The sequence below is a fragment of the Canis aureus genome, chromosome 4 (assembly GCF_053574225.1).
Source record: "Canis aureus isolate CA01 chromosome 4, VMU_Caureus_v.1.0, whole genome shotgun sequence".
In the NCBI taxonomy this organism is placed as follows: domain Eukaryota; kingdom Metazoa; phylum Chordata; class Mammalia; order Carnivora; family Canidae; genus Canis; species Canis aureus.
This window is the reverse complement of record NC_135614.1, coordinates 37,103,724-37,115,615: the sequence shown is the minus strand read 5'-3', so window position 1 is coordinate 37,115,615 and position 11,892 is coordinate 37,103,724. Positions and strand designations below refer to the sequence as shown.

Here is an 11,892-nt window from a genome sequence, read left to right as displayed (position 1 = left end):
CACCATTACTTTCCAAATTAGCCCACATACCTACTCTTTATAACTGAGGATAGGGAAGCTCCAGATGTCATCCATAGTACCTCCTTAAAAAGTTGCTCATTACCTCCTAAAAGTAAGAAATGTTGCCCTTCTGAAGCCAATGCTTCTCTTACATATATGTGAGAATGAGGTCTCCTCATGTTTATGCTATTTGGTTCTACTCCCCTCACTAATACCTATTAACTTACAATGTTCACGCACAGCACCCAGGTTTGACATTCACCCGCAAAAATAGCACACTGAAAGGGAAGATCATTTCATCCTGATGATTTAAGTTCATTTTAGTGAGTTTCATATTTAGAGAATGTGATCACATATATGAACTCTCTACAAAACATGTGCAACTCTTTCTGCTTATCTATCACAATCCATTACACTCTCAACTAAAATCAAGGTTAGGCCAAAACCAAATCAAATCCCCCAGAGATTTTAAAAAGAAAATGACTTGCCTGTTTCAAAATTATCCTGAAGTTTTCGTGGATGAAGTTTTTTTTCACATTTCTATTAAAAGAACACAAACACAAACACACACACACACACACACACACAAATACACCATCTGTAGTTATTCTACATAAATGAGGAGATATGTTATCAAATTTCTCAGGAAGAAAATTAAACCAGGAATATAATCACCATCCCAGTCTTACACTGGTATTTTTTTTTATTTTACGCCTAAAACTTTTTTTAGTTCTTGATTACATGTACAATATAGAAACACCAGAAAAAAAAATTACTCATTAAATTTTTCAACCCAGAGATAATTATTAACATTTTAGTGCATCTCTCTAGCTTTTTCTTTATGAAGATACTGTGAATTTTCATACAATTACTAAAAATTTAGTGGAATTATTAGGTACATAGGACTATTCTATAACTTACTTTTTTTTTTCCCCCTAAGGATGTATTATTTATTTTAGAGAGAGAAGGCATAAACATGGGTGAGCAGGGGAAGGGACAGTGGGAGGGGAAGAAAAGAGAAACTCCAGCAGACTCCCCACTGAGTGTGAGCCCAAAATGGGGCCAGATCACACGGGGGCTCAATCCCACGATCTGGAGAGCATGGCCTGAGCCGAAATCAAGAGTTGGATGCCTTAAATGAATGAGCCACCCAGGCGCCCCAAACTACTTTTTAAATGTAATATACTATGAATATATTATTTTCAATAAATATAAATCTACACCGTCATTTTTAATGACTACACGGTAGCCCACTGCATATATGATACAGCATTTGAAATTATACTCTTGGATATGCAGATTGTTTCCATGTTTTCATTATTCAAAAGAGTAGTGGGATGAACATTCTTGAAAATTTTCTTCTAGGGAAACAATTTAAGAAACTTTTCAGGCTTTCCATATAGTCAAGCTACTCTCTAAAAGGTAGTACCAATTAGTTATTTTTAAGTATTGTCAATACACTCAATAATATACAAGTGGGGGATCCCTGGGTGGCGCATCGGTTTAGCGCCTGCCTTTGGCCCAGGGCGCGATCCTGGAGACCCGGGATCGAATCCCACATCGAGCTCCCAGTGCATGGAGCCTGCTTCTCCCTCTGCCTGTGTCTCTGCCTCTCTCTCTCTGTGACTATCATAAATAAATAAAAATTAAAAAAAAATATACAAGTGGCTCTCTTTTTATCTGTACCAATCTGACAAGAAAAAAGTTTAACATTAAAAGGCAAGTAATCTAAGAGTAAATTGATCTTTAACATGTGTTTTAAAAAAAACAAACGTGTTTGCCCTTGGAATCAATACACCCAAGTAAACAGCAAATAGAAACTCAGGTAAAAATTTTTGATAAAACTTTGAAAACTACTATTATCACCCATTGTTAAAAAAAGAAAACTAGGACTTCCAGAAAAGACAAACAAGGAGACCCATTAATTATGAACTGCAACTTTCTGGACCACAGACTAAGCGTGAAAGTAAATGTCCTAAAATGCTCACAGTTATCTGTCTGCAGGCCCAGTCTAAGGGCTATGGCACTGACTTTACTTTAATTTTCTAAATTCTATCACCTTTTCTAATAATTATTTTATTCTATCATTTTGGAACACTGACCTCTGCCAAATTTTTTCATATGCCTGTTATTGTCTGAAACCTACTGCCATCTCTACAGTCCCCAGATCTCTAAAACTCTTTATATTTACCTCTTGTTTATAAATTCTATCAACTTGAAGAGAAAAAAAAATACACTTGTGATGTTCTCCCCAACTTTAGCTTTATTAAAACAATACAGACTCTATTTAGAAAAACAAAGAAAAATAGCCAAGGACTTGCTCTTTCTAGAAAACAGGGTTGACTACACAGTTTTCATAGTACTAAAAAATATTTAAATACTGACATAAAATAGCAAAAAATCAGATGTGTAATTCAATGTGACAAACCTGTAACAGGGCAGCCAGAGATTTTAAGTAAGCAAATAATGCACAGTTTCACTGCATAAATATCTTATCAATATATCAATTCAATGTGCTTTTTGGACAATGCCCTTGCCCCACTCCTAAAACGGATAAACTGCCTTCTTAGTTTTATAGATGTAAGTCTTACCATTAAGGGATTCTGCTGCTTGGCTGGCTGACTGTGGATCCCATTTGTTCTTTTCTTCTGATTAGGTGAGTCCTGATACTGTTTTCTGCCATTTCCCCTCATACTTTGATTCTGTTTTTCCAAAGAGAAGAAATAAAATATTAGCCTACAGTATAATTTAACAGGACCAAAGAATATACCGCCAAGAATATGTTTAACTGGTTGAATAAGAGTTTAGCAAAGTCCCTCCCAAAATTTTCCTAGAATATTGGAGAACCACATGGAACACCTGAGTGGCTCAGTGGCTGAGGATCTGTCTTCAACTCAGGGCGTGATCCTGGAGTCCTGGGATCGAGTCCCAAATTGGACTCCCCACAGGGAGCCTGCTCCTCTTTCTACCTATGTATCTGCCTCTCTCTCTCTCTCTCTCATCAATAAATAACATCTTAAAAAAAAAAATTGGGGAACCACATATCAGTATTTTCTTACAGAAGACAGTGCTTCACAAAACAAGATTCCTCTAAAGGTACACAACAGTAAATACAGTGGTCCCTAGGAATCTTGCCTTATCCCATTTCTGCTTACAGACTTTGTTTACAATGCACAAGTTAAAAAAAATGGGAGAAGGAGAGAGAAACAAGTTTGAAAACCTTATGCGACCATCATAAACAACCCTCTGAGGTGGAATGCGAAGGCACACTGGCCATTTTTTAAAACAAGAAATATGTAGCAGATAGTGATCAACTGTTATCCTAAAATCTGCTTTAAATTTATAATAAACAAGTGAGTATTTTTAAATTAATAACCTTTTATACAAAATAAAGATTGGTATTTTAAAAACTTAGGCCATTATCCCTAAAGTTAGATCTAAAGCCTAAACATGAAGTAGTTGACATTTTATAATTGTATGATTTAACATAAGTTAATTTTCTTATCATTCCCCCCAAAATCTAGGTTTAACTTAAAAAATAAAGTTTTTAAACATTACTTTGTCCCTAATGGTCTTAAAGGGACAGCTCGTTAAGAGGACTAAAACAATATAAATAATTATTATTTTGTACTTTTAAGAATATCAAAATGCATTTGTTTATACTCTATCTACCTACAGAAAAAGCTAAGCAGTTCCTAAAATAGGGCAGCCAGAGTGGCTCAGTGGTTTAGTGCCACCTTCAGTCCAGAGCGTGATTCTGGAGACCCGGGATCGAGTCCCACGTCGGGCTCCCTGCATGGAGCCTGCTTCTCCCTCTGCCTGTGTCTCTGCCTTTCTCTCTCTCTGTGTCTCTCATGAATAAATAAAATCTTAAAAAAAAAAAAAAAAAACTGTCCTGGTGTCTATTCACCTTTAAAAAAAAAAAAAAAAAAAAAAAGGCAGTTCCTAAAATAGCCTGAAAACGAAACACTTTTTTTTTTTTAAGTTTTTATTTCAATGTGGGGCTCGGACTCAAGTCCAGAGATCAGGAGTTGCACTCTTCTAACTGAGCCTGCCAGGTGCCCCAACAATAAGCTAACTTAAATAATTGGTTAGGAACAGAAAACAAACTGATGGTTGCCAGAGGGGGAAATGGGCAAAATGGATGAAGGAGAGTGGGAGATAGAGGCTTCTAGTTATGGAATAAGTAAGTCACAAGAATAAAAGGCACAGCCGTAGGGAATATAGTCAATCACATTGTAATAGCATTATATGGTGGTTGTATGGTGCCATACAAGTGGAACAAGTGGAACTACACTTGTGGTGAGCACAGCATAACATACAGAGATGGTGAATCACTATGATGTACACCTAAAACTAATGTAACATTGTAAAATAGACTCCAATAAAAAAATTTAAATAATAAAGAAATAGGTTTACAGAAATGCATGTTATCACATACTTCTAATTCAGTTTCATTCATTCTGCTCTTCCTGGTATTTTTTTAGTATGGTACAATAAATAGAGTTTACCATCATAACTTTTAAACATACAAGTCAGTGGCAGTAAGTATAGTCACAATGTTGTACAGCCACCACCAGTATCCATCTCCAGAATGTTTTTCATCAAACCAAACAGGAACTTTATGCCCATTAAATAACTCTGTATTCCCTGTCCCTCAACTTTAGTAATCTCAAGTTAATTTGTCTCTAAATTTGTCTATTAGGTACCAAATATAATTTGTCCATCATGTGTGACTTATTTCACGTAGCATGTGTCCAAGGTTCAAAGACCATATAACAGCGTGTGTGTATCACAATTTCATTCCTTTTTATGACTAATAAAACTCTGTATGTATATTTTGTTCATCCACTAATCTGTTGACAGACATATAGGCTGTTTCCACCTTTTGGCTATTGTGAATAATGCCACTTTGAACACTGGTATACAAGTTATCTGGTTGAGTCCTTATTTTCAAATTTTGTGAGGTATATAACCCAGGAAATAAAATTGCCAGATCATATGATAATTCTGAATTTAACTTTTTTAGGAAACACCAACCTATTTTCCATGGTAGCTGTACCATTTACATGCCCATCAAAAATGCATAAGGATTCTAATTTCTCCACATTATTGTCAACACCTGAGACTTTCCTTTTTTCTTTTTAATTACAGCTTTCCTAGTGGATATGAAGCAGTATCTCAGTGTGGTTTTGATTTGTATTTTTCTAATGACTAAAGATGTTGAGATTTTTTGTGTGTTTATTGGCCACTGAATATCTTCTTTGGGGAAATGTCTATTCAAGTTGTTTGCTCATTTTTTTAATTGGGTTTTTGTTCACACATTTGCTTGTCATCCTTGTGCAGGGGCCATGCTAATCTTCTCTATATCATTCGAATTTTAGTCTACGTGCTGCTGAAAAAAAGGACTAATTGCGGTTTTTTGTTGAATTAGAGAAATTCTGGATATTAATCTCACATTTGGTATGTGATTTCCAAATATATTCTCTCATTCTATGGGTTATCTTCTCACTCTTTAAGAATGCTCTCTGATGCACAAAAGTTTGTAATTTTGATGAAACCAGTATATTTTTTTAAAAGAATGAAAACAAGAGTGGCACCCAAATGGATGGCTAAAATGATAAAGACAAATAATGCCAAGAATTAGTAAGGATGTGGAATAACTGTAGCTCTCATATTTTTTGTTGGGATAACTTGAGAACATTGTTTGCAGCATATACTGAAGAACACAGCATATCCACTGATCCAAAAAGTCCTATACACAAAACAATGGTGTATGCTCATCAAAATACATACAGAAATATCCACAGGAGAACTGTTTGTAAAAAGCTCAAAACTGGAAACAATTGAAATGTCCATTAAAAGTAGAATGGATGAAGTGTGGCATAATCACACACTAGATTACAACACAATAATAAACCTTTCACTGATGGCATATATACCAAAGTCAGATGCTAATTTTTATTTCTTACTACACTGGATTTATACCAAAACTGTAAAGGTTAAGAAGTCTTAATTAACCATGCTTCAAATCACAAATTTGGAACACAGAAATCTTTGATCAACAATTCAGAGCTCTGTAACTGTTAGTCTGCAATTCCTCAATTCAGATACATTTCTTAGTCAAATCTAAAGTTATGAAAATCTTTAAATGTATTATCACTCACCTTTGCTTTTAAAATGTCAGACATTTCAGAATGATTATTATATGGCTTTTGTTGCAGTGGCTGCCTGTACTTTACCCACTGGTCACCAGGAGAACCTTCAGGAAATAACTGCTGACTGTGGCGGAATTTGGTTCGACTATACCAAGATTTAAAAAATAAAAATCAGATCACAAAATTTTCACTTAAACTTCTTCTAACACTTTGATAGTTTATCTTATAGATCACAAACTTTACTTTCTTATTTAATCTCTATCTCTCCACAGTGGACTACAAGTTCCATAAGAGTTGGGATTCTTACCTCCTTATCCTCAGCATCCAGAAGAGTGCCTGGTGTTCACTATTTCTTGATTGGTTAAGTGTTATTTTTAACCCCAAATTTTTCTAAGTTATCCATATTACCCCCTCCCTATTAGTAATTATACCTTTAAAAATCAGAAGGAAATAATTCTAAATTGAGTTGAAACAAACACACGTGGCTATTCCTTCTTACTAGGAGAGACAACGCATTCTCGCCAAGATGTTTAAAATATAGAATTTGATCCTGCACACGTTGGTTATGGATCCCTTCCATTCTAGAGGAAGATCTGAAAATTTAAGCTATATTCTAAAGCAAAAAATTAAGGGGCCCAAGAAAATAGACGAGCAAATTTTAAAGTCTGGTCTCAAATTCTCATGTGAAAGATTTTGATTGTAAATGGTTGTACTCACATAGTACAATAAAGTTTCTAATAAAGAACATTTTATAGTACTACTTACATTTATAATACAGTCCAGAGTCATTGATCCAAAGAACTGTACTACAGTGATTATTTCAGAGTTCTCCTTTCCCATTTAAAAATTATAATAAAATTGCAGCATGCCTATTTTCTTGAGACAAAATTCAGGTATTTCCTCCAACATATCACAGACATTAGTCTATATGCTAAAAACACCATCCTGCCTAAGAAACCTGAAATTTGGTTAAAATTGCTTCATTACATCCTAACTCCTCTCTCCAGGACTACAAAGCCTAGGACTAAAAGATATGGACATCATATAGCACACTATGGTGGACAAAGCCTTCCAAACATGAAAAGTCAAGACAATTTTTTTTTCCTAAACACTATCACTATTTCATAATGTTTTGGTAGTTACAGTTCTTTTTAATCTTAGCTACACTCCTATTTACTTTTCCTATACTGTTTCGTTTATGTCTAGTAGTATATAATTTGATGATTATAATTACAGGTTCCGAAAGGTGGAAATAACCCTTGAGGCATTTAGTCCAAGCTCCTGTCCTCATAAAACCCAATTAGGATGGAATATTCCCGATGTATTTTTAAAAAATACTGATTGTAGATATTGTTTGTTCCTGTTTAATTTTTGAAGCCCTCAGATATAATCAGAACATCTATATTAAAGTAAATGTAAAATGCAACTCCCTCTGAGCCTAACATATACAAAGTTCTACCAAGCTTATTACAAATATATATGCTTATAAACAAAATTACTCAGCCTACTCTATAATTATGATTTGGATATAATTAAGTTCCAACCAAGAAAATGTTCTTTGTGGTTACTGTCCATGTAACAGTCATTTTTTACAATACAACCAACAAGTCTTTGTTAGGGAAAGAAAAGAAGCAAGCCCAAGTCTTCATAGTTCTATCTTTCTGAACAAATTATACATCAGCATTCCTCATCTACCCTACACAAAAACAGACCTCAATATATCCTCCACTCAAGGATCTTCGGAGACTCAACTGTCCCTAAAGCAGGATATGAGAACAGAACAGTAGCAACATGCACAGAGGCAGATTTTTTTCTTTTCCTCATGTTCTATCAACCCATCTAAAAAGTTGGTACCCTCTTGTGTATACTATTTTAAAAATGTGCCTGAAGCTCCTTTCCAATTTCAATTAACCTTTTCATCTCATCAAAAACCCTTAAAAAAAAATTTCTATTATCTTAAGACCAGTAACAAAATAATTCCAAAAAGGAATCTAACGCCTCTCTAAACTTTAGAAGCAAAATGCTACTACTGCATTAAAAACTATCAGAAAGTAGGAATCCTATGAATATATTTCTTTACCTCAATTTTTCCACAGTGGGTTTAGCTGGTGTACTACCAACTGAGGAAAATCCATTGTCACTGTCTGAGGAATCTCCAAATCTCCGTGAAAGCCAGTCCCTTAAAGGCCTATGGAAACATTAAGAATTCACTCTTAAAACTCGGCTACATAAAAAAAAAAACTATCAGAATTATGAAGGTTAGTTTTGTATTTTAAGAAATAGGATCATACCTGATAAAGGGAATGGCCATAAAAAATTTGTTAGGTGCCAAACCAAGTTTGGATTTTGGGGTCATATCATTTCTATGACAGGGCAATTTCTCAATGGAGAACCACTCAATGTTCTGAGACACAAGAAAATAATTCATTTAGTTAATTATCATCAAAGAGTTTCTAAAAGCAATCTCCTACTTCACTCAATTGGGATACTATCCAGCAATCTGAAAATACTTTCAATTACATACCCGAATTTCTCTTCTGGTTTTCGGGTTAAATTTTGTGTCTTTTGGAATTCCTGGAATGATGTACAAACGAGCAAGCTGGTCATTGATTCGAAGTTCAATGTAATCATCCTTACAAATATAATCTTTGATATCAAAACCAGTTTCTTCAAAGACCTGGAAATTTGACACATTTGGATGATTTTCATTTGTTGCTGTTAGCTCTCCAGTACATTAAATTTATTTCAAAGCAAAAACTCAGAAATATCCAGGCAATTAAAGGCATGAAAACATTGGGCAAGAAATCAGAATATTCTAGGACCTAGTTCTAGCTCTGACCTGTTCAACTACAGATAAACCCTTTTATGTATCTAAGCCTAAGTTCTTCACCTATTCAATGAAGGAAGATGTGGGACACTGTGATTTACAAAAAGAATACATATTATTTAATTTTCATCCCCTTTCTGGTACAAAGCTCCTAAAACCCTTGGAATTTCCTAATGGATGAAAGCAACCAAGGTATTCTTTTGTTGCATTACTGAGGTGACTTTTGGACCCCACATAAATATGGGTGGCTGACTGCCAGGACAACCAACCAAGGGAATAGAAGATTAGAACTTTCAGTCCACCCTCAACGCCTACCCCGCCCTCCCATCTTCCACAAAGGGGGGAAAGGCTGGAGATTGAGCTCAATGATCAACACCCAATGATTCAACCAACCCTGCCTAACATAAAGCAGCCTCCATAAAAACCCAAGGGTGGGGGACAGACACACAACGTCCAGGTGGGTGAATGCAGAAATTGTGGAAAAGTAGTACACTAGGAGACAACAAAGAAGTTTCACACCCTTTCCCCATATCATGCCCTCTGCAGCTTTTCCATCTGGGTGTTCTTGAGTTATAGATCTTCTTTTTTTATTATTATTTTTTGTAAGATTTTATTTATTTATTCATGAGAGACACACAGAGAGAGAGAGAGGCAGAGACACAGGCAGAGGGAGAAGCAGACTTCGCGCAGAGAACCTGACGTGGGACTTGATCCCGGGTCTCCAGGATCACGCCCTGGGCTGAAGGTGGTGTTAAACTGCTGAGCCACCTGGGCTGCCCCATAGATCCTTTTAAATACACCTGCGATCAAGTATGTAAAATGTTTCTCTCAGTTCTGAGAACCACTCTAGTGAATTAATCAAACCCAAAAAGAAGAGGTCTTTGGAATCTAGGTTAGAAGCACAGATGACAACCTGGACTTGCAACGTCATCTGAAATAAATGGCAGTCTTGTAGGTCTGAGAGCCCTTAACCTGTGGAATCTGATGCCATTTCCAGGTAGAGTCAGAATTGAGTTGAATTGTAGGGCACCCATCCAATGTCTGACAATTGCTTGCTGGTCTGAGGAATGCCACTCCCCTTCCAACACACACATACATTGTAATTGATTCTGGAACTCTTACAATGTTAGAATACAGCAGTAGTTCCCAGTCTGTGCAAAGTACACCACTGGGACCACATATGGATATTATTCACGGCCATCTACAAATCTACGTGTAAACCAAGCTACACACTAAAAATTGTCTTATGCAAATAAAACTGTTTCTCAAACATGAAAACTGACTGTGATTAATGCTAACATTTAAACGGACAGATTCCAAAAGTACAGATACAACCCCCTGGGTCGCAGGGAGGTGAATGGAAAAGAACTGAAAACTAGTAAAACAGACTCATGGGTTCTAAAATGGCCTTCCCTCAGCAGTGCCCCAGGGTCAGAGGAGGAACTGGGAGAACATAAATTCCAAGAACTGATGTTACATCTCATCTTTACCTCTTCCCTCAACCAGAGAAACCACTCTGATTAACATACTGGGCTTCTGTATAAAAAGCCCAGGCTTTTTATAGGCTGTATAAAGGCTTCTGTATAAAATAAAAAACCACTGGTCTCTTCTGGCCTTAAAGTTCTCCCTCAAATAACATTTGTATTATTCTGACAAAGCCCTTCTCTACTTCTTCCCCACTTCATCCCCACCAATCAAAAAGGCTTTGAATGCTCAGTAGCTAGAACCCACTGTGGATCTTTTACCCTGAAGCTGCTCTCCTTTCCTCTGGTTTCAGCACCTCCTAACCAACCAGTGGGACAGAAGATGTTAAAACACATGGACAGGCCTGAATCTCTTGATATAGGTGTGAAGGAACTAATTCTACTCATTTGTCTCTTCCCTCTTTGTCAGCTCATATACCTCTTTCCACATTCCTCAAAAAAGGCATAGCTATCCTTCTCTCAGACATGTATAGTCTAGGACTTTCAACTTAAGCTCCACCACAACACCCAACTCATTTCTGTCACCATTTCTGTAAATTCCTAAGTATGCTAAACCTCCTGTTCCTCATTAAAACAACAACAACAAAAACTAGGTGAATATACTCACTTGAAAAATGTTCTTGGTATATAGAAAAGGAGAAACATTAGTTGTATTTCCTCCTTCTGGAAATGTCAGACTGGGTACCTAAGTACATATGTGATACTGAAAAAAGGAGTTCTCTAGTTCTGTTTCTTTATATCTAACATCTGGTATTGTAGGAAAACACAGAAACAATCTATTAAATGTGATCAATGACATTCAAACACAGCAAAACTGTGTATCTTTCCCAGAATAATATTCTGAAGCTCAGTGACAGATGTCATGGTTTCACATCTCTCCAAATCTTAATATTTATATACACAAGACAATATAATTAAAATCATCAATCATGTGGATTTATTTCACAATGCATATATGCTATCTGATGTTCCCATTAAAGCAAAATCCAGATGCTTCAGTTTTCCTTTTACTTAAAACAAAGGTCTACTCTACTGCTTGAGACAGAGTTTAAAAATATTTTTGATTAAAAATCAACTTTGATGGATATTAGACTTATAGGTATAACAAGACAGGGGCACTTAAAAAAAAAGACTGGAAAACCAAATGTTTGCACATCAATGATACATGAAACTGGTGGTATTTTTTTTTTGAAACTTGTCTTCTTCATCAAAGGGAAGACTTCAACCAGAAGACATTCACAATACAATCTAAAATATATGAGAAAGTCCTATGCATCAACAAGTAACCAGGGCAGCATCTTTCAGCTCAGGTCATGATCCCGGAGCCCCACATCAGACTACCTGCCCAACAGGATGTCTGCTTCTCCCTCTGCCCTCACCCCATTCGTGCTTGCGCACGTTCTCTCTCTCAAATGAATAAAAA

The 11,892-nt window shown here is 36.0% G+C and overlaps 2 protein-coding genes and 1 non-coding gene across 4 annotated transcripts in view; 1 reads left to right on the top strand and 2 right to left on the bottom strand.

The window, feature by feature from the left end:
- The window catches only part of MCC (MCC regulator of Wnt signaling pathway), a 302,034-nt gene extending 295,116 nt beyond the window's left edge, over positions 1–6,918 (top strand). Inside the window, exon 19 of one of the 2 annotated variants that reach the window (XR_013378031.1) lies at positions 6,225–6,918. The gene's annotated coding sequence lies outside the window, so the exon portion shown is untranslated. Of the gene's footprint in view, positions 1–2,570; positions 3,105–6,224 lie in introns of those variants that run through there. The other variant, XR_013378032.1, reaches the window with a different exon arrangement.
- The window catches only part of DCP2 (decapping mRNA 2), a 49,457-nt gene that overhangs the window by 8,648 nt on the left and 28,917 nt on the right, over positions 1–11,892 (bottom strand). Inside the window, exons 5-10 of the mRNA XM_077895353.1 lie at positions 8,683–8,835; positions 8,450–8,562; positions 8,239–8,346; positions 6,168–6,303; positions 2,592–2,702; positions 489–540 (exon numbers count right to left, since the gene is read on the bottom strand). Of these exons, the coding sequence (XP_077751479.1) occupies positions 489–540; positions 2,592–2,702; positions 6,168–6,303; positions 8,239–8,346; positions 8,450–8,562; positions 8,683–8,835 (673 nt within the window). The remainder of the gene's footprint in view (positions 1–488; positions 541–2,591; positions 2,703–6,167; positions 6,304–8,238; positions 8,347–8,449; positions 8,563–8,682; positions 8,836–11,892) is intronic.
- LOC144313153 (U6 spliceosomal RNA) lies at positions 5,302–5,409 on the bottom strand. The gene has a single exon (XR_013378880.1). It is a non-coding gene; the product is annotated as a U6 spliceosomal RNA (small nuclear RNA).